The sequence below is a fragment of the Lepidothrix coronata genome, unplaced genomic scaffold (assembly GCF_001604755.1).
Source record: "Lepidothrix coronata isolate B3197 unplaced genomic scaffold, Lepidothrix_coronata-1.0 Scaffold188, whole genome shotgun sequence".
NCBI lineage: Eukaryota > Metazoa > Chordata > Aves > Passeriformes > Pipridae > Lepidothrix > Lepidothrix coronata.
In genome coordinates this window covers 1847693-1870048 of record NW_016690368.1, presented here as the reverse complement: position 1 = coordinate 1870048, position 22356 = coordinate 1847693, and the positions used below count along the sequence as shown (strand labels likewise).

The window sequence follows — 22356 nt, the reverse complement described above, 5'->3', positions numbered from 1 at the left end:
CTCACCACCTTCTTCAGACCCACAATACCCCACACTTCAGGAGGTAGTGCCACAGTGGATGTCACAGAAGAGAGATGCACAATGAGTGTTATGCCCGTAGTTTCTAAAAGACACACCTACTGCTAAGACCAGAATGAAAGGTCTTCTTCTCCCGTATCTTGATGTGCATCTGTCACTCCAGGCTCCCAGCAAAGGCTGTAGCAAAAATCCTAGAAAAAAGGAATCACCAATAAACAGGATTTTTCTACAAGCCTGTCTCAGAGAGGTCTTAAAAGGCAGTTAAAGGCAGGACACCATAGCATAGTGGTATGTCCGGACAGCACCAGTCATCTAGGGTCACACACAGCATCTTGCCTGGCATTTCCCTGAACAGGGACCGAATAACATAATTTGCTGCTGCTCACTGAAATGGCAGTTCACTCTGCATCAATAATAAGGAGTTTGACACCAGGTGAAGAGTTAGAGTACAACAGTTACACATTCTCAAGCACTCTGTTCCTTATAAGCTATTTCATTTATCCCACGTCAGATGGGAGATCCCCTGCAGGATTAGCTTGGAAGACAGCAAGCAAATTCGGAAGTAGGAAAGGTGAGTGTATTAATCTGGGCCAGCCTGTTAGTAGGGGCCTATTTCTTCTTATGAAGCATATCATGAGTACAAAAGCAGTGATGGATACAGTCCCAGCCCTGCCTCTGTGCTAAGGCATGTAATCCAATGCCCGTAACAGCAGCAGTCAGTGGTCTTTCTTCATTGGAACAGCCTATTTGTTTCAGAAAATTAAACAGGAGAAGGCAACCCAACTCTGCTTTTTCTCACACACCCTTGGGAGCTCTCTCTGTATGCTTTTTTCATAGGGACATAAATGGATATACTGATCCTGTTTTGCTATTTTTTAAATACAGGAACAGAGCAACCAAAGCTTACCCTCGCAAAAGGTTTATGAGGTTGAGAAGCTATTAAAAAAACAGATCTTTTGAGCACACTTGGCCTATTTCAGGCAAGACGCAGCAAGAATTATTCTCCGATTTGGTTGTGTAAAATTATGGCTAGTGCTTCTTAACCTCAACAGAATATACTTATGAACAGATGAGGTAGAGAAAACAAACAAAAAAACATAACCGCCATGCAGTGGAAAAAATAAGAGGGAAGAAATAGTGTAAAGCAAAGTTACCTAATATAGGGCTGATGAACCACACCATTCCATACAGTTGGTCTGGAAGCCCCATCTGAAGCAGCACAGGGGTAACATAAGCTGTTTCCATGGCATAACTGAATTCAAGCCCAAAGAGAATGCACCCATTGAACAGGAGTTCCAAGAAAGTCCTCTGAGGCTGGAGATCCCCAAAGTCAATCAAATCAATAGGACATGGAGTATTTGGTGGCGGTGGTGGCGAAGGGCGGATATGTTTTCTTCTTTTTGGATGTCTCTTGAAGTTGTTGGCCCGATGACTTATGTGCCGTGTGACCAATCCAGAATAGCCTGGAACTGGTGACCTCCACACTTCCTGAGAAGCCACGCTTGGCAAGAGTGTAGCATCACTGACAGGGCTGGTTGCAGATGGTGGAATCATCACGGGTAAGGGTCTGGAAGACAAATAGAACACAGTGGTTGAGTAAGAAAAACTTGCTTAATTTCTTTTACTGAAGTTCAAGACATTTCTCAATGTTTCACATATGGAGTGTGGCCTTCGTATTATTTACAACCTCTTCTTTCCATCTCTCAACACAAGGTGTTTTACGAGCACGTCTCCTCCATCTTTGCACAAATAAGACACCAGAGATACTATCTTGGTTATCTAGGTATTGCCTACCATCACGGTAGACTGAAATATTTATTAACAATTAACAGTTAGACGTGTCACACTTCCCAGAAGTTTCCATAACAGCAGTGAGTTTTCATTTATCTAGAATTCACTTCAGTTAAATTCACTCAAGCTAAAAAGATAAATCTCAACCTCAGTCTAAGTTTACAATAAAGCAAAGCTTTATTGTAAGCTGTGGCTTGGCAGCAGATCCAGACCCCTGCTGCAACATGAAATCCCTTTGGTATAAAACCCTTTCAGTACTGATCCTACCAATCCTGCTGCCTATGCTGAGGCCAAGGCTTAATGCAAAACTTTTTTGCAATGTCCAGTTTCGGTTTTCCTCCTATTTACATTTTTGAATTCAACAGAGATACCTCTGTTGCAAGGACAGCATCTGATCCTTAGGAACTGAATTTTCAAACTAATTAATGAGAAGCAAATACATACCCCACAAGCCACCTCAGTACTGCTATTCCTCTTTCAGTGATTGATGGTGCCATACTGAGGACCCCTGGTGGTCTAGTGGTTAGGATGCGGCGCTCTCACCGCCGCGGCCCGGGTTCGATTCCCGGTCAGGGAACTCCTCCGGGCAGATGGAGCTCGTCAGCCCTGTAAGGCCATCCATCTAAGAGAAGGTCACTCTAAACAAACCTACGTCCTGAGGACCTCGCTGCCACCATCCAAGCTCGCTCGGCCCCGGCAGATGAACCTTACGATTAAAGGGTGGGCTCAGTTCAGCGCACACTGTGTCTCACCTAAAAAATCCACTGCGCAGGCTCGAAGGGTAAAGACCTTTCCCAAATCTTCGTTCGCAAAGACTGGCCATGATTGATGGCATGCTGGACAGACTCCTTAGATCTCATCAGAGTCACTCCTATAGCTAAAGTGTGCACAGTGTGGTGGGTAAAACAGCCAAATGGTTTCCAAAATAGCATCAGATAGATGCCAACAGATCTGCTGCCTAAACAAATCACATGTGATTTCTTGCCTCTTTTTGCCAGAAATGGAAACAGTTTATTTTCTTTTCTTTATGCTTCCTTGCTCATGGATCAAAGGCTGCTGCTGCAAAAGGATGGCTCCACATCACCCCATACTTCTTCAGGAAAATCCTCACAGCTGAACTCTAGTAAGCAAAACAAGTCTCTTATTTTTTTGATTACAGTCCCCCAGGGGAAAAAACTCCCAGCTGTTCTACTACTTTGGCTGTACAGAACTCCCACAAATCTCACGTTTTCTGCTTCTTCCTCTGGTGCATTTCACACACTGGTCTTTTTTCCTGTAGCCCTGAGTCCAGACAAAGCCACTCTTTGTTGCATATCCCCAACTATCCTCAAAAGCAGAACCCCGTAAGCCCATGTTTACCATCACACTGATGCGACAGTTTTTAAGCGTGGTGGATGATGTCCTACACAGACCAATCCCCAGCTGCACGCAGGCATCCAGAGACACATTCCACAATACAAAACACTGCACAATACAAAACTAAATGCCAGGCATCTCACAGAAGATTGCAGTTGGGGTAACTTGAGTGCAGTTGGGGCCTGAGAAGGAGGAGGAAGGATGAGAGTGAAAAGATATCTATTGAAATATTGTTAACACTGTATCAAGGGTTTCCTCAAGACTGCTCCTCTTCAGACCAAGATGCATATCACATAAGAGAGAAGAACAGGCAGTTCATAATTGCAACTACACACCTTGACAACACCCATCTCACACAGCACTAACAGCAAGCTGCATCTTGCTGGGAAAGCTCATTAACCACAAAGTCCCCTATACAGACCAACTGAAGAAGCATATGGAGACTTCATGAAGATGTCTGCACCAGCATTCCCCTTGACACTGTTTCTGCCACTTACCATAAACTTCTTATGACTCATGTCTCTCACGGAGTACTTACTTTGCAGGAGTACCTTTATCAGCTTTCAGGACAAAGTAACTTCGTCACAGTGAGAATTCGTTAAAAATGAGGAGAGAGATACCTAAAAAAAACCATAACAAAACCCTAATCAGACTCACGACAGTTGCTCTAACAACCCTTTCACAGAGACATGACAACGCAGCTGTGCTAGCAGCCCCCTTCATCACTATTATACCTTGCCATTTGCACACAGGTATTATCTCCTTATACTCATCTATTATTTTCACTTCATGCCAGGTCTTCCTTTATCTTCCTTTGTGTCAGCCGAGAACGAGCCGTGCTGCGCAACCGCCGCGGGGCGTGGCCGCCGGCCCCTCACAGCCCCGGGCCTTTCGTTCGCCCCGAGCCGCCTGCGGGCGGAGACCCCTGCGCCCACCGGCACCCGCCGCTCCGCTCCCCGCCCCGCCCCGCCCGACGGCCTCACCTCCGGCGGCATCCGGCGCTCGGCCTGGCCCGTACTGCGCCGCGGGCCCGGCCCTGCGGACGCCGTCCCGCCCCCGCGCCGGTGCCCCGCGATTCGCCGGCGGGAGCGGCGGGAGGGGCCGAGCCGGCGCTGCCCCTGCGCGCGGCTTCCCCTCACGTCCCGGCCCCGGGCCCGCCCCCAATCCACGGGCCCGCCCGAAGGAGCCCTCGTGGCCAAGGCAGCGGTCAGCAGGCACCAGGGTAGGGAAGTCGACTCCACGTCAAACTATCCACTGCCGCACTGCCTGCACCGTTCTCTGCAGCGATGCTGCCCAAGACAGGTGCGTGCTGCCGGACCCTCATCTCCACATTGGCACTGTAAGCACTGCGGAAGTGGACCGTGATAGGAAGACTTTTAGGCGATGCAGAGATATTTTTCGATAGGCCTGTACACCACATGTCGCAGAAGATGCTGCACTTTTCTCTCTTCTGTTTCAGAGTCTTCCCCTTCCTAGGGTAAAGGAATTCAGCAATTTTGTTTTATAGGGCCATATTTTGTGCTCATATTTCAGATTTCCTCGTGGTTTGCAAAGATGTCATTATGTAGTGCAGTCTGCTCTATTTTTAAAATACTTCAGATTTGGAGCCGTAATCATTAAGCATCCTTAGCTGCCTGAATCCTTAGTATATGTTAGTATTTATTTATCATAGAATTTATTGTAGCAGAAAGATGGCATTTTTGCTGCCTGCCAAAATAATCAGACAAATGAGGCAAGAGACAGCAGTTGCTGGGAGGAGCCATTACCATCAGCAGTACTTGTAGTAACATCAGCTACTGCTCACCCCCATCTTGTGGTGCTCAGGGACAACTGGATGGGCTGAGACTATGGCTGTCACACCACCCACAGTTGTTAACTGCCTTCTTTGATAAAGACCCAGAGTCAGCCATCCCTTCAGTGACCACAAGCAACAACACAGCACAACAGCCCACGCTCCCGCCAGCCTCAGTCCAACCACCACCCCGTGTCAGAGAGCTCTGCAAACACTGGGAAAATGAACACAGCACTTGAGAGTTCCATTCCTTGACATCAAGGATGACTTTTTGTTCCACCTGGGCATGGAGAGCGGGTTACATTATTAATGCTGGCAGGCAGTTATGGCCATTTTATACAGTGATTTTTCCTCGTAAACATATTTGAGACATTAAACTCATGTTTATTCCATGGTCAATTAAATAAAAATGTCTGCTCAAAACTTACAAAGATGACCTCTTACACCATTTAGCACAGTTTGTCCACTTGGGAACAGTGGGACAAGTAACTCTGGTCCTTCCCAGGGTAACGACAAAGGAGAGAACAAAAGCAGTTCCTGCAGTGTATTCATTTATTAGCATCCTTTGGGCCTTAGACAAAACAGAAACCACAAATCTCCTCTCCTCTGTGAGTTTGCACATAAATTGCTGTTGAAATGTAAACTTACTCATTTATTTCATACTAATTTAACCCAACAGTGTTCAAAAGAGCAGGTTTTGGTGATGAATACCTACTGCTATGAATCTGTGCTGTTCCCTCCTACCTTCTCTGTGTGCAAGATCTTTTGCATTCACTAAACACTTTTGTTAAGTCTGTCCACAAAGCAGCTTCTGACAGCATATTCATTTCTGCTTATTTACAGCCTGACGTTAGGCTCACTGTTTCATTTGCCAGCAGGCCTCATTATTTGCCCTGCTCAGATCAGACCATTCCTATGTTTCTTGGAAACCTCTCTTACTATCCTCATAATCCTTTTCTCGGAAGTAAACATTAGCTCCAGTCGAGTGAAATTCTGTGCAAGACACTAACAGAGAGTATGTTGTTCTCCCTCTCGAAGAACAGGATTTTGGCTGTGTGATGTTGGGTGTTTCTTTTCCTTGTTTTGTCTTAAAATTAATTTAAAACATCTTTCAGTTCAGTTCAGTGGATCCACAATGTTGTTCAGTGGATCTACAATAACATTCAGTGATCCACCTGGAACTGGCAGCTTCTTTTCCAAACATGACTTGATTTTTTGAGGGGGAGAGATACAAAGTCTGTACCAAACAGACTCACTGTGAGAGTTTTTTGGTGCTTGAGGGTTGCTGCTTCAGAACACCCAAAGGCCATATGAGTGCTGGAGCAAAGATTAACCTATGCTCAGTGACAGAATGATGAGTTACCAAGTTTTAATGTCTGCAGAGGGACCTGCGCACACACTCTGCAAGTTCTCCTCCATTTCCTACAGCACAGCATGCTCTTATACAAGCAAAGTCATCAAGGAAAGACTAGGCCCGTAAAGATCACACCTGACCCCTCTTCCTTCAGAAACTCTGCTTTCCACAAAATTTATGATATCAGTTGAAGAAGAATTTATATTTCTGTAAATTCCCAGTCATGCCAATGAGGCCTATGGTATTGAACACAGTGCAAATACAGTGTAAGACAAAAAAAAAGAAGCAAGTTCAAACTAGGTGAGTTGCATTTTAATTATGTGTTCTTAATGCTTATATGGTAAGATGAGCTTACCACATAAATTACACCACCCTAGAATCCCTTACAAGCTAACTGAGTAGGCGTAAAGAAGTTGGTGGGTGGCTAATACAATGTAAGAACATAAAGAAATCTTATATATGCCAGTCTGCACACCACCTCCATATCTGGCCCTCAGCATATTGTCATATGACTTTAATAGCCCAGATAAATCAGTTCCTGAACCAAACTCCTACACTGGCTATATTAATGGATGAAATTAAATATTTAAAAGGGCACTTGAATTTTTACTTAGAAAAAGGAAAAACAAAACCAAGAAACTCACACTAGAAGCATCACCAGAAATAAAAAACAGCATTTTGCTGCAGAATGAAAAGCAGTGCTAACAGCACTGATCCACTAGCATTAAAATTGAGTTGTTAATTCATTGAGAAAATAAATTCAACACAGCAAACTACAATAGAAGATAAGAACATGAATTTTTAATATTCAGGAAAATTTCACTAACGTCACACTTCCCCTAAACCATTCAAATACGGTGCAGTGACAGCCCAATAGCTTTTCCTCCACTAGTTTGTACTGAAGTGACTCATGTTTCAGGTCAGATGTGCTATTTCCACGATAGCAATATGTGTGCACTCAGTCGTTTGCTGTCCAAGGCTTTGTGCAATGACTGCTCAATAAGCGTTTGCTTCTGCAAGACAAACTAGTGCTGGCCTCAAATAATAAGAGGGCATTTACCCAGCTCCTGCCCTCACCATTCAACCACCCTTCAGTGGCTGGTCTCTCACCAATGAGAACCCAACACAGTTCAAAGAATTAGTCACTAGAGGGCACTTACAGAATTCAGAAGATTGAGAATGTGGTTGGGATCAGAAGGCCACAGTCCTTCTAAGAGTCCAAATGATGAAATTTGCATTTACTTCCAAGCTCCTGCGACCAATACTTTAAGATACAGAACCAGAAAAGTAATTATATTTCAGAAGATGATCTTTATCATCTTTTGGGTTTTACCCATCACCTGAATGAAAGAAGGCTGAGGAAAAACTCTCCTCTGAGGCAATACACAGACTAGGCTACATTGGCCATGCATTTCTGGACAAATGCTGACAAAAGTGTTAACTGCAGGCATGTAAGATATGTACCATGCAAGATATTGGTGCTAAGTGTCGCTGTTGGGTGCAGCTTTGGGGAAAGAGGTACAGACACACAAAACAGTGTGGCAAACTCACTGAAATAAATTATTTCATTTCACTGCAATGCCTGAAATTGACTATACATTTCACAAGAGTCAAAGATGTGATTATGCCCCAAAGATTTTATTCTGGATGTCACAAACAACAGAAAGGTGATAAGCAGTATGTAAGGAAAGCAGGAGCAAGAATCCTGGATGCAGGATCTTCCAGTCACCCATAGCAGGCACAGGCTGCATATATTTTAGCTCTAAACTAAATTCTCATTTAAAGACGGAGTATAAATAGAGACTACTCTAATCCCTTCTATGTTACCTAAACAGCTCAATTCCTTGCTTCTTGTATTAATTGTGAGCTGCAGCTTTAATCCAGTATGTCCTGTATTTAGTAAGATTAAAATTTTCTTGGCTTCCAGTTGTCTTATTTCTGTGATTCAGTATACACTTCTGATCTTCTACTGGAGAAGGAAAGCAGAACTAATGTGATCAATGAGTTCTGGAAAACCTTGATTCACTGCCAAGTGCAGGGCAGCACAAGGAAGGGCCAGGCCACTGCTGTACCCAGGGCTGACAGGAAGAGGTGGTCGGATGAGGCACCATGCAGAGGGCAGGTCACAGCACATGGCTGCAGGCAGAGCATGGTGAACAGTGACCCTGGCAGGTCTGTCACACACTGTCGCCCTTGACAAAGGATGCCCAAGCATTGCTGCACTGGGCTGTTCTCCACTAGCTGCACTGGTGGGGGTTTGGGCTGGCTCAGTGCCTGGACAGAGATGGGGTACCCAGAGCTCACAAAAGCAAAGCAGCCTGGCACTGGCATGTGATGGACACTCCAGGAAGACCAGAGGTGTGCCTGCATCTTGCTAAGCAGTCGTTAAAACTGTGGTTTATAAATAGGCTCTGTATCTTGTCTAAATTGACTTTGGAAATACTGCCCCACTTCCCTGTGTTTGCCACTGGGGAAATGAGAAACCACTGGGTCCCTGGGGCTAATTACTTTCTTCAAAACCCAGCATTGCTCTATGTTTCTGGCTCAGCTCAGCATTCAATTTTCTGCTGAGATTGTATCTATATTGCATTACGGGATGAGTTGCAATAGCACTTGATGTTAATTGCAGTGCACAGACTGCTCCCTTCTCTCCTTTATACCAGTTATCAAGAAAAACCAGAAAGTCCACTTGTGCTGTTTTTAATTTAGCCTCTTCCATCCATACAGAGTGCCTGTCAGACAGGAGAGGCGGGGGCTGTCATCCTCTTTCTACCTGAAAATATCAAACAACAAGGTATAGACTACTACATACCATCCCAAACAATCAGTTACCTTATGGAGACAGATAGATGTTGGGATGCATTACAGCCACGCAGTGTAAACAAATAGAGACAGGTGCTGTAATATTCCTGGATGGCCCCAAAGCCAGACAGCCTTCCTTGCCTCTTGCATCCACTGAAGGCAGGGAAAAGAGCAGATATGAAGAAACAGAAAAAGGACACCCCAGGCTGCTCTCAAAGCTTGGCAGTCTCTTCCAGGGCCTCTGTCTGCCTAAAACACCAAAGCAACCCTGAAAAGCACTGGAGTACAGACCGTAGAAACAAGCAGGGGCAGTGTATTCTGACTTGACAAACGTATATAGCTCAGTAAATTCTCCTGTGGGAACTAAATTTGAGAACATTTCTTGGGTGGTGAGTACAAAATTTCCTGAAGCGTGGTCATATCAAGGGATAACAGGCTTCAGCATCTTATCCTTATTTTGTTTCCCTCCTAAATGCCCATCTCTGACAGTGCATTCCAGCACTAGCCATTTATCAGATAAATGTTTGTTTCTGACAAGTCACTTGATAGGCTGTCATTTCCCACTCCCAACAGGAATTCTGTCACTTTCAAGTGTTAACCAGCATTGGTAGTTACCACTTGCTTGGCATCATATGTGCACAGAGTAACAATAACGACTTGTATCATGTGCCACACTTCCTATACATTGTGTGAATAGCATTTGAAGAAAATTGATGAATTGATCTACTGGAAAGCAATGCCTCTGGGACTAGTATTGAGGGTTTTGGAGATCTTTTAGTGAGATCCTCTAAGCCCAGCCTCCTACTAAAATAACAGGAAGACAGCTATACTAGACCAGATAGCAGGGCTGTTTCCATCAGGGGGTATTAGTGGACACTTGGTTGCTGCTATTCACAAGCCTGCTTTTTACTTCTACTGGTCTAAATAGCCTATTCACCTCGGCATTCCATTTGCTGCATGTTTTCAGGTGAGTCAAAGTGCTCTAAGTATCTTCTCTCTTCTGATTTCTTACCCTTTAGTTAAAGACTCTTTCCCTGTTTGGCAGACCATTGTTTTCTACTCTTTCCCCATCCATCCAACTTGCATCATGATGTTTCCAACCTGGAGTTGCTCTGAGCTTTACCTGCATTGTCTTAGGAAAGAGGAGAAAGGGAAAAAAAAAAGAAGAAAAGGAAAAAAAAAAAGAAAAAAAGGAGAGGAACAGAACATTCTGTGAAATAAACATTTGCTAATGCTCTTGAGCAAGAGAAATGGGACAGGTAGCAAAGTTACCCAGATTAACTATCTGCTACAGCAAATACACAAAGTTATGCAAATGTTCCCTGTATACTGTTTGGGTAGCATTTCTGCATTGAGCCTGATACACTGATCTATTGATTGAGCCCTCCAACAAGAGCCATGACCTTTGTATACAAAATTGGAGGTCAGACCTCAAAGTAAGCCAAGTCTCCTCATTGATGAGGACTTTGAAACATCTGCTGCATCACTGAACATTATATTATTGCTTTCCTTCAGCCAAGAAGCAAGTGGAAAGGAAGCCATTAAAGTGGCACTTACTGACCATTCTGGAGCAGAGGGGGACTGACTGGAGACCTGTGAATGGAATTCTTGTGCATCAACAGACCGTAGCAGAGGGGTTTGGTTCCAGTGAAAATGAATTAATGGCCTGTAGGCAGGTACACTTTGATGGATATTGTAACTAATTTTTTAGGCTTAATGAGAAAGTAATTACTTCTGCTGCAGAAGCAGTGTACTGCAGGCACCTGGATCCCAAGAAATTAATTGTATCACAGCATTCAGAGAAATCAAATAACATGAAGTTACCAGAGAAATCTGTATTTGTAATGGATTGGCTACTGCGTAGGAAGGGCCTGGCTCTGAAAAAATGCATTTGACAAACAATTCCATTCTGAACAGTTCTTGCCCTGCACTCTACATTGGAGTGCCCGCTTCTGTCCACCCAAAAATTCACCACTACTGATCCAATCCACAGCCAGGAAATCTGACTCACTCATCTATCTCTTCCTCTGAATAGGTACTGACACTTGCCCTCTTTGCCTCACAGCTTGAAAGTGACTTAAAGCACTTTCTAAATAGTGGCTTTCCCAGACTCCTATTGCTATATTACACTGATTCCAGGCTACACTGCAAGAAAAAGTACTACATGGACAGATACTCAGAGTTTGGATAAAATAATTGGCATTCAGTGTGCTTCCTTTGGTACTTAATATTAAACAATATCAGTAAATACACTTTCTACATGTGTTTTTTTAAGGCATTATGCCTTCTGAGGTAAATCATTACTGTATGCCCTGATGTGAAATATGATCCTAATCTGCACATTATTTATCTGTGCATTACCTGGGTCTAATTTAGTCCCTTTCCTGTCTCTCTCTCTCATCTGTATTTCTGTAACACCGGTTTTACTAACAATCCTCTCTGGAGACAGGAAATAAATTTTTATTCATGAAACCAGCACAAGCAAAGACCAGGAAAACACATAAGAATAAATGAGAATTCTTCAGGGCACAGAACCTTAAAGATAATCAAAGAGGCAAAAAGGTGAGCGGGGAGGAGGGTCATTATTGTAGCAAACTACACATAATCTAATCATGCCTTCTTTCATAAGGTGAGTTGCACCGGAACACAAAATAAAGCTACAGCAGTCAAGTTCATAAAATCTCCCTCTGCTGCCCATGTCAAATCTTGAGTGCTCCTGTACAATTAATGAAATCTTGTTAGATTATTTATTTATATTATTTCTCATTTATAAGTTAGATGGGGCAAAAATTTCTATTAAAAAAAAATTTAAAATACTTAGGAAGATAGGAGAGCCTCTATCACTAGAGATTTTTAAGTTCATCTTCCACGATGCTTGAGAGCATGTTAGTGTTATTAGATCCTGCCTTGGGCCAAGGAGATGACATAGAGAAACTCTGTGATCTTGCAAGGTCTTTTCTAGCTATTCCTGGAACCATCCAATGAAAATGTCCTGGAAAAGCAGCAAACTAAAACTTGGTAAAAGAGACACTTCTGGTTTATGTTCAGCTCTGGAACAAAAAAAAAAGCCAAAAGAGGCTTGAAAAGTCTACATCTAGCAAAGTAACAAAACAAAAGATTTTACAATTGAAGTCAAAGACAGTGAATGCTAAAGGGAAAAACATCCTCTGCTACATGATCCCTATTTAAGGTCTTCTCATGAACACTGTCATTAAATCCCTACCCATATTATAATTTTAAACAGCTCCTTCAAACTCCATTTGTGAACTTCCCCCTGGTAGTACTCCTTTCAATCATCATGAGAGCTCAAATTAAGTCATTCCTCAATGCTCCTTTCCTAAACTCCTCCCCGAAGCCACCTATAAAACTTGTAGAGGTGAAACAGAATTTACTCAGCAGATTATTGACCCCCTTTTGCTTTTTAGGACACAGTGTCTCCTGAATTCTTGGTCATTAGAAATCATCAGCCTGTTGACTCTACAAGTACTCACCATGCTAGAAAATCCTGTTTCTGCCTCATGCCATGCAAAGTCTGACTGGATGTTACTTTGACCTGAAAAACAAGAAACAAAGTAGGTTTGTGGCCAAACCTTGAGCTGCTGACTATATCTGCATCAGGAAAAGGTGCATCTCTAGCAATCACAAATTATATTTAAAATATGTCTTTTCTTGGTCAGATCCTATAAATCAGGGCAGTTCAAAAGAGCTGAATTTAATTAGAAAGCACTTGTCCCAAATGTCATAATGACAATCATGGAAATTCAAGTTTAATGAAAACCAGAAAGGAGCTAACAAATAGTAGCAACTATACGTAACCAGCTTCGGAAACAGATAACAGAAGTAAGAGTTGGTGAGGAACCGTTGAAAAAAAAAAAACAAACCAAAACAACCCTACCTTCCAGTAGACAAAAACTATCAGAAGTGTACATTAGTATAAAAACAAATGCATCAGTCTATGAAAACATCTGTAATAATCAGACTGTCCATTAGGACATTCATAGGGTAAAATCTGTCAACAATAATACAGAAAAAGTAGATGTTTCTTATCATTATTTCTGCTCTGGAATGCAAGATGATGTATACCATAACCTAGCTTAACACAAACAACTCAGACTGTTGTTTAAATAGTACCCCAGAGCCCTACAAGATGTCTGAAAATCTGATTGCCAACACTCAGTTTCTGCAAATCATCGAAAAACAAGTTCCATAGGTGAGAGAGAAAGCTGATCTCTAGAAGTACAAACAGGACAATCTAGAACTAAAAGCTCAACACCTGTCTGAAGGTGGGAAAGGGAACTCTCTTTTTGCACCAGGAGGGAGGACATTCCAAAAGCAGCTGCCACCCAGGCACCACCTGGCAGCCCATCCATCACACTCTCGACAAACTCCTCGGGTTTCCAGGAAGCCACAGGCACTTACATTTTCACTGAAGGCCTCCACAGCCACTGACTGCCCAGAACAGCTAAGTCAAAGGTGGCAAAGTTCTGTTCACAGATGAACACTGAGCTGGGAGGATGCTGAGCTGCAAGATAAAGTTCAATATCAGTGCAGTAGGGTACTGGGACAAAATAATCTCTCAAATATTTGGAGACAATAGCCAGGAAATAGCTAAAATACCTCTAAGTGTGTACCATGGAAAACTTTATTAAAAAACAGGAATTAGTTTAAGAGTCATTAAGAAATTGGGAGGGTTTGCAAGAAGAGATGAAGACACAATAAAAATGTTACTTATGGCCTCTGACTAGAATTTCTCTGCTAGTAAATAAAAAATTGTGACATAATAGTGATAGAACTCCAAGTCAAAGCAATTTTAATTTAAAAATGTTTGGATTAAGTAAACACAACTGTAGCTTAATCTAATATGGATACAATCAGAAAACCACAGTTAAGATGGTAAATTTGCCGTTTTTTACTCCATCTAACTTACAGAAAAATCAGCAGAACATTTCAGGATAAAGACAGAACATTCTCGAAGAACTAGATGATTGTTACTTTATGAATTAAAAGTGTTTCTATTCCATTCCTTGAGATTTTATCATGCAAATCAAGTAGAAATGGGTGACTGAACATGCCAAAAGACTTAACTATTACAGTGTTTGCTTAAGCAAATACTCTGATACCTGTCACTAGTTCAAATTTAATCTTGTCCCAGGGTTAGAAAGCAGGTCATGGTAAGCTATGTTTGCCATTTTGTTGTGAAACGTCAAGGCATTTTCATACCGAGGACACATGAAAAAATTTCCAGGCCATCTGACTCCACTGTTACCTCTTGGCTGCTACAGGATTCCAACATATTTGCCTTTTTTTGAAGAACGCAAGCACTGAAGGATAATTTAGTCCTTTAATTCTTACAGAACTTAGGGACAGTTTCTCTAAATGAGCCTGAAAGAAGTGCCAAGTTTTAATTTCACTATTACATGCAAACCTGAACCGGAGGTTGGTAGAAAGCCCCACAGTTCTGGTGTTTGAGATCTAAAAGCACTGTCAATTTTCTTTCATGTTGCAAGCTCATCAGATTTCAAGCACATGTCCATGTTTATAAAGCAGTTGAGCTGACCCAACACAAATGAATAGGTGGAAAGCCACAGGAAACCAGAGCACTACCAATTACTTCCAATTGAATACTATTTCTGAGAGAGACAATACAAGACGCTGATGAAATCTAGATAGTTGCTCTTGGAGCCGTGTGTGCTGGCTGGCGAGATCTGAGCTTTCCTTTCAGATTGCAGCCATCCCCCAGCTGACCTGCTGCTGGCTAAGAGTGACTCAAGCAGGAGCAGCACTGACAGCCCAGCCCTCCCGGTTCTGCAGCTTGGGACTCACACTCCCGCTCCCGGGAGGCACCTCAGGGCTCCCCTTGGAGCTCCGATACGTGCTGCTCCACAGCACCTCTCCTTGCATTCAAAGCAGCCTCACGCCCACAGTGCCTCAGGAAAATCTCAGTTTCAGCATTAACAATGAAGAATTAGTTAAGAAAGCAGAGAGAGGAAGCACGTTAACAATATCTTCTACTTTGGATCTGGAAGAGCAGAGTGCATTTGCTGACTAACAGTGGTGATGGGATAGGAAGGCAGCTGGCATCTCTTGAGGGAGGAGACAGTTCCCGAGTGATGCTATGGGCAGTACAGGAAAAGCTGTGCATTGTCTGTCAGGGATCTGACTCCCACTGCTTCCACAGCTCCTTTCCCTCTTGGCTAAAGTGCATGTTTAATATGATGAGCCTGGAACACTAAAGAAGAATTAATCAACAGCTAGAGATCTCTGGCTAAAAGCGTTAAATACCAATGGAAAAAATCGTAGTATTTGTGCAACCCTGAAATGGAAAATCTCAAATACATAAGTCTATTTGTAAAAAAGTAAATATGGGCCTGATGTTCTCCTTCCTGAGATTCACACACATTGCCCAGAGAGCAGAAAGCAGTTTTTGTAAAAGCCCTCTGCTGACAGAGGATGAGGACAGAAGACCAGCCTCCCAGGAAAAGGCATGCATGTGGACAGAATAAGAGACAGCCCTTCCAACACTTTTTGATTGAATTTCCTGAAGAAACTTTTACACGGTGAAGATTCATGGATCTCTCCAGGTTTTCTGGGGTCAAAGGCATGCAAACGCCCAGGAGCAGAATCTCCCAATGCTATCAACTACTGCAAAAGAGGTTCATTTTTTTCCCAATTATCTTCTGTAAGGGAAGACTTGACTAGACAAGACTACTCCCTCTTATTTACCTGTTTATGATCAAAATTTCTTGTCAGCTGCTAGTCAAGCACTCCACAAGTCTTCAAACACCCTTCACCTCATGCCTCAACTACCTCCACCCTCACCACAAAACAGAGTGACTCAAAGTCTGCCCACACAGATCATGGCCTAGACAGCTGCTGATCAGGATGTGGAGGATTCAGCCACATCCTGAAAATGGAAAAGGCCAAAAAGTGGGACAGACAGGATGGCACTGACAGGCATGTGAGTCAGAACACAAGGGAGAAATGAAGATATTGTTGATAGCATGAGGAGCCTGGAGTTAACAGGGAGCCTAATTGCTAGACACATACAGAATGGTGAACCAGGATAAAACCCCTCCTCAGCAGAAGCTTTAACATTCTCTCAGGACACATTCCCGAGCAGAGAGTCTCACTGGGGTGTATTTATACAGGACCAGTTTGAACAGCTTTTTAAGACTACCCATACAGGAAAGAAGGCTTCAGAGAATCTTTTGTGATTATTAGTTACGTTAGATCAGACTGGACCTTTGTCTCTCTGTTAACTTTTTGAGTCAACTCCATGGGTCACCAGGCCAGAAAACCCAACACGAAATGCAGTCTAGTGTTTTGTTAATAATATACTTTATGTTTTTTCATGTTCTTTAATCATATGGTTTTTGGTCTGTGGAACATCCCGTCTCTCTGGCCTAGGTCAGTTCAGAAGATGCTTTGGATTGAATCAAGACATATATTTTTGCCTTGCTCTGGAAACCCTATGTCAATCTAAAACCAATCAGTAGAGTTTGTATTACTGTATTACAGTCAGAATTTACAAAGCACTTCAATGCTTCTCCCTCTGCCCCATTTGTGTAATATCCAACGGATAAACTATTGAAACTGTGTCAGCATACTCAGGGGGATGGAACAGGGGACAAGGACAGACCCACAGAAGACACAAAAAAAACAACCTATGCAACAACAACAAAAAAGCCCCTCAAGATTTCCAGGTCCCAAAAATATGAATAAACTCTGTAAATCAAAAGCTATACTATCATGGAGTTACATTTTACAATAAGAACCAGTAAATAAATGTATTGGACAGATGCTATTTCAAACCAAATGCACATATTATTTGTAACAAACAAATATTGTAACATAGAGGAACCAGGACTGACCATCAGGAATTTACAATAAAATATTTTACAGGGAAATTTTAGACCAATTAACCAATAATTAGCAAAATTACTGCAAAACAATTTATCCACTCCAAGACTAAGTGCTGTTGTTTATAATGTTTAGCCATGTTCCTCACATAATGTTTGATTCCTGTCTTACAGGCAATATTCAAGTTAGTCTTCACTGTGGAACAGGTACAAATATGTCCTTACTATTAACTCTCATGCTGGACATCAGCCATAAAATGGCATAGCTGCTTATTGCTGGAGATCCACTATTAAATGGAATTTGTGGTTTTAATCTTTCATCAACCATTGGATTAAATCTGCACCTTTGTATAAGAATGAGCATATAATCCTCATAAGAGTCTCCTTATCCTACACAAAAATAACTAAATATTTGATTACTGGTTTTCTGAGCAACATTTTTTGTTGTTCTGGTGGGGACAATACTACTTCTACATATTTAAAAAAGCTAATGTGTAATAACAGACCAGCTGCCACACTTGCTCAGAGAAGCCAGCTGACAAAAAGTGTGGAAAGACAAATCTGACAAAGTTTGACTCAGAGCGTTCTTGCACAACAGCTCCCTATCTTCCAAAATGTATATGAAAGTAAGTATATCTGAGACTACATCTCAGTTTGCTAGAAATTGTCATAGATGGGCTGCTACTTATCCTCACCAAATGCTCGAACCCCCTCTAAAAGGTAGTTTTGAGGAACAAGAAACATGAAATTATGACATTCAAAATATCTTACTTTGTCATTAACCTTATTTTTCCAAGCAATGCTCTTAGCACAGAAATTAAATAGAACTAAGTATTACACCTTAATCGCTAATTATTAGGCAAATATTAGGACATATAAAAATGCTAAATAGGTGGTTTGAGAACTCAGGACTTGTTATTCAAGTGAATAATATTCATTGAGGGAAAAAAAATTTCTCTTACACAAATTGAGTTCTCATTTCTAGTAAAAACCTTTTCCTGTTAACAAGAGAAAACTGAAACTAACATCCCCTTCTTTCCCCCTTGGTATCTCATAATTTCATTTCATGGAAATTCAGGTAGCATTGACATGTCTATACACCTTTGAAGAGTAAAAGACCAGTATAAAGCCCACTCCCAAAAACTCAATGTTTTCCTTAAAGCCTAAGTTACAGTTATGGAACTGGCAGTCTGCGTCCCAGTTGAAAGTCCTGTTACAGCCTGTAGAATAGATACTTTCCATCCTGAGCCTATATGCCTGCAGCTGCTGTGAAAATTTCATAACAGTAAAGCTAACTGAAGAAATATACTCAGAACAATACTCTTGTCCATAAGGCATTGTTTGGGCTTACATAAAACATCCGATAGCATATTTAAATTGCTATTCTTTTTTAGAACTGCAGGAGACAGAACAAAGAAATGGCTTTTTTAAGAGTCCCACAAAAAGCAAAGTAGAGGTCCTCGGGGCAGCACAGAGCAGCTGTTCCTGGTGAGAAGCTGCATATACATACAGATGACTGACTTGCTGAACACTGGGAAAAAGACGGGATTAAAAAAAACCCTTAAACATCACAAGTTGAATAACACCTGGGCTTGTACATACCTTCTGTCCTCTCCAGGAGAAGAGGTGCAGGAGAGGATAGTCTCTCTTTTATTTCCTTCCCACCTCTACACAGTTCTGCAACCCCAAACCCCTTCCCCTGTCCCAGTATCAGCAACTCTGTACAAGGTTCATGGGGAGGCAAGACCTTTATCTGTCTCTTGTACTGCCTTCATGTTTTGAGATTCCAAAAGGTTTCTGCAACTTCGCTTGAAAAGCTACACACACTTCAAACTTGTACAGAGCTAAATTTTTTAAGTAACAAAACTTGTCTGACAGGTGGATCTTGAAAAAGAAAATCATGAGAATTTAAATCTTGAGAAGATTAATGGGATACTCTGCTGTGATCAGACACCACAGAGACCTGAAGTTTTACACAGTCACTTATGAAGGCAAAGAACAAGTGTGAGCCGGATAAAATCCTCAGGAAGAAACCCAGACATTGTTTACAAATTTCAAATGACAAAATAATTACCTCACAGTAAGAAGCACTAGTATCAAATCATCTTCATTTTTCCAATACTGTGCCTTTGGAAGTAGTGAATTAAATACTCTTCTTCAAGAAAAGGCTTATAGGGTTTTTTGGTTGGTCAGGGGTTTTTTCATATATATATACATATATAAAATATATGTATGTATGTATGTATGTATGTATGTATGTATGTATGTACGTTCTATCTTTGATCCTGACAGTTTTCAAGTAGTTTTTCTGGAGAAGCTGGAGACAACCCAAAAGTTCAGCAGTAATGCTATCGTATGTCAAAAAAAAAAAAAAAAAAAGCCCGGAGTCGCTCCTACAAAGCTCTTTATTAGAGAAGCAAAAAATTATTTTTACAATACCACCTTTAAACCTCTTGTACTTGAGACAGATCTAAGAAATCTACCTCAGCTTGGAATGAAGAGTCATGACAGTGCCATGAGATCAAGGAAAAAAGTTTGAAGTTTCTTTGTACAAGAAACACATCTCAGCAATTCCATTCTGGAATTGTTCTATCAGTAAAAAATATTATGTCATATTCAACTATGCCCACCAACCCTCATGGCAGGACTTTGAAGATTTCAGTACTGCAAATCGATTTCCTTTGCTATTTTTGAAAGGGCTCTGACCATGGGTGATCCTCGGCAGCCCTGCTGCATCCAGGACACTTCCACTGACCAAGGCACACACTACTTGTATTTCTGCTTAAACTTGGATCTTGCCCAATGAAAGGCCTGGCTTTCTTCCACCGCAGCTCTATTAGCATTGCAAGCAAAGAGAATTTATGCAGAGTAAAGGGACTGGCATTCCTTCTACAATAGGGCCAATTGTCTCAGGCTGCCACATTCAGTTAAATGTTTACTTTGTTGTTTCACAACTCAACAGGAAAGAAAGGTCAGACAAGCCCTACTGCAGAACAAAGATGTTGTCATTCATCTATTCACCTCAAGCCAAGATTCCAGTGGGAGACTACTGCTTTCCAGTTTTTTTCCTTTCTCTCCAGGAGACAGACACCAGGTAGTAAATTAACACTCCAGCAATTCTGCCAGTCTGATTCCATATTCTAGAAAAAACATTAGATGTCAGAGTATTCTATCGAGATCCTGAAAGAGGAATATTGCCAGGATTTGTCCACCAAGCCTGGCTAATTGAGAAAGATTATTCTCTTGAGACTACCCTTGAATACCATCCTTTTTGGCACACTTGAAAATGAGAGCTAAAGCAAAGACAGAGCCATGCAGAGTTTCCTGTAACACAAAACTCTCTGCTTGAAGTGGTGAAGACCCTACTCAGATTCGGAGTCCTTCAGAAACTGCACTCTGCCAGCACAAGGTTAAAATAAGAACAACTGTTTAACAGGAATGAGACTGCTATTCTTGACTTTTTATGAACAGATAACCTGCAGTTTTGTTCTCAGTTGATGAAGTATGAATGCACGCAGACAGACACTTAGCCACCTACGCCATTAAAAATAGCCAAAATCTTCCTTAACCTATGCATATTTTCTTTCTCTGTTCAATTAACACAGGGAAAGAAACAACAGACTACACAATGAAAACCTGTCACAATAGTAATCAATCTATTACTGTCAAGAAATACACATGGGTCAAATAAACAAAACGTAATTTTCAACTAATGGCAAAGATGCTTTGAGCCTGTAAAGAAAACATGGATTATTTAGCCCTGGCATGAATAACTCCTGCTTTGATGAAATTTGGACCACATTGTTTCTGATGGTCTCAGTAGCCAGATGACTGTTGAGACTGCCTTAGATGGGGTAGGTCATACCCCAGCAACACCTGTTTTTCTCCACTGACTGATGAGGAAACCAAGATAACCAGCTCCAAAGCAGAAGTTTATATTTGGACAGGCAAATCCTTCCTGCTTTTTCTCTTCCTGAGCACAGCATGCAGTTCACAGGTTCAACAATAACTCTAGGACCTGAAGAGACTGGTGTGGCTGCAGAGTCTGGGAGATTTCAGCTTCCTGAAAGACTATAACCTCAAAACCAAAACACCAGACCTTTTCTGGAATACACAGGGAAATCCCAAACTGGGGAGGAGGAAGGGAATGACAAAAAACCACCACCACAGCTAATGGAGCAGACAGGTATTAACCAAACCTTCCACCTTCTGCTCACACAAAGTAAATAGTACTTGTTCTATAGCTGGTTAAAAGCATGGGATGAGCAACCTGTACATTCTTCCAAGATGACAAGCATGTATTCAACCCCCAGACTCCTTAAAGAAACTACAAAATCTATCACTGACCTAAGACAGCAACAGGATTTGACTGGAGAAGCACAGATTTCTCGAAAACTGTCCAGTCTATAAACAGTCGGCCACATAACTCAGTGATGCACAGAAAATCCCTGGAGATGACTCATAACTCCTCCTCACAAAGCTGACGGGAACATTCCCGGGCCAGCTATTCCGGCCACAAGTACTCTTCTAGTCACTGGATAAGAGCTTTGTCATTCACAGCAACCTGTACCAGTGAAGTCCTGACTCCTCTAAGTGACTAAGCAAAGATCAGGTTTTTACAGACCAGACCGGATCAGACAGACTAGGCTTTCCACTTCAAAATGGTCAGAAGTCTTCAAATAATCTCCAAGTTCATATATGACTGTGGGTATATTTTGTCAAGTCAGTAGGATTTTCATTCCCACGTTAATACTGTCATGTAAGCAAAGAAAACATTTTCCTATACAAACTATCTTATATCACATACTATCCTAGCCAAACAGCATTTTAAGTTATATGTGGAGACTGAAACACCATCACTGATGACTTGCAAATGGGTAATAGGATACAGAGTGCTATTATATTACTAATATTACTATATTACTATTATTATATTACTGTATTCCATTCTAATTCCACCAAATCGCTCTCAGTTTTATTTTGTAACTGAGATGCGACAGGGCTATTATGGTACTGCATTCATAAATTCGTAATATGTAAAAAAAGTACTGACCTCCTGTCACAGAGATAATACAAGCAGATTTAGAATTTTGCTCATAGTGTCACCACAGATAACGTACAACACGAAAGATATTTCATTTCTCTTCGAAGTGACTCAGATAAGACCATGACACAATAAAAAATTTGTCAGCAAGATTTCTTGGAACATTGGATATCTGCCATTTTACTCAAGAATTGCATGTATCTCAGTCTCCTGGCTAACACAGAATTTAAACAGGAACAAACATCCTCAGTGGTTTTTAGAAGATACTACCATATTTTATTCTAAAAGCCACAGGGATGAGCCCTCTGCTTTATATACTAATACGTGTGTTTCATTTGGC

General features: G+C 41.7%; 1 protein-coding gene and 1 non-coding gene across 15 annotated transcripts in view; one reads left to right on the top strand and one right to left on the bottom strand.

The window, feature by feature from the left end:
- Nucleotides 1-18686, bottom strand: part of SLC45A1 (solute carrier family 45 member 1) — a 31381-nt gene extending 12695 nt beyond the window's left edge. For 5 of the 14 annotated variants that reach the window (XR_001877465.1, XR_001877466.1, XR_001877463.1 and 2 more), the window contains exons 1-3: nt 2254-2338; nt 1173-1585; nt 117-209 (exon numbers count right to left, since the gene is read on the bottom strand). Coding sequence is in view for 10 of the 14 variants with exons in the window: in XM_017831263.1 (XP_017686752.1) it covers nt 117-209; nt 1173-1585; nt 2254-2306 (559 nt within the window). In the remaining 4 variants the exon portion in view is untranslated. Of the gene's footprint in view, nt 1-116; nt 210-1172; nt 1586-2253; nt 2339-3703; nt 3786-3899; nt 4057-4148; nt 4225-7471; nt 7576-9143; nt 9267-10125; nt 10246-12604; nt 12667-13532; nt 13636-18574 lie in introns of those variants that run through there. The other 9 variants (XM_017831265.1, XM_017831266.1, XM_017831264.1 and 6 more) reach the window with 9 other exon arrangements.
- TRNAE-CUC lies at nt 2315-2386 on the top strand. Its single transcript has one exon. It is a non-coding gene; the product is annotated as a tRNA-Glu (tRNA).
- Nucleotides 18687-22356: the final 3670 nt, after the last annotated feature.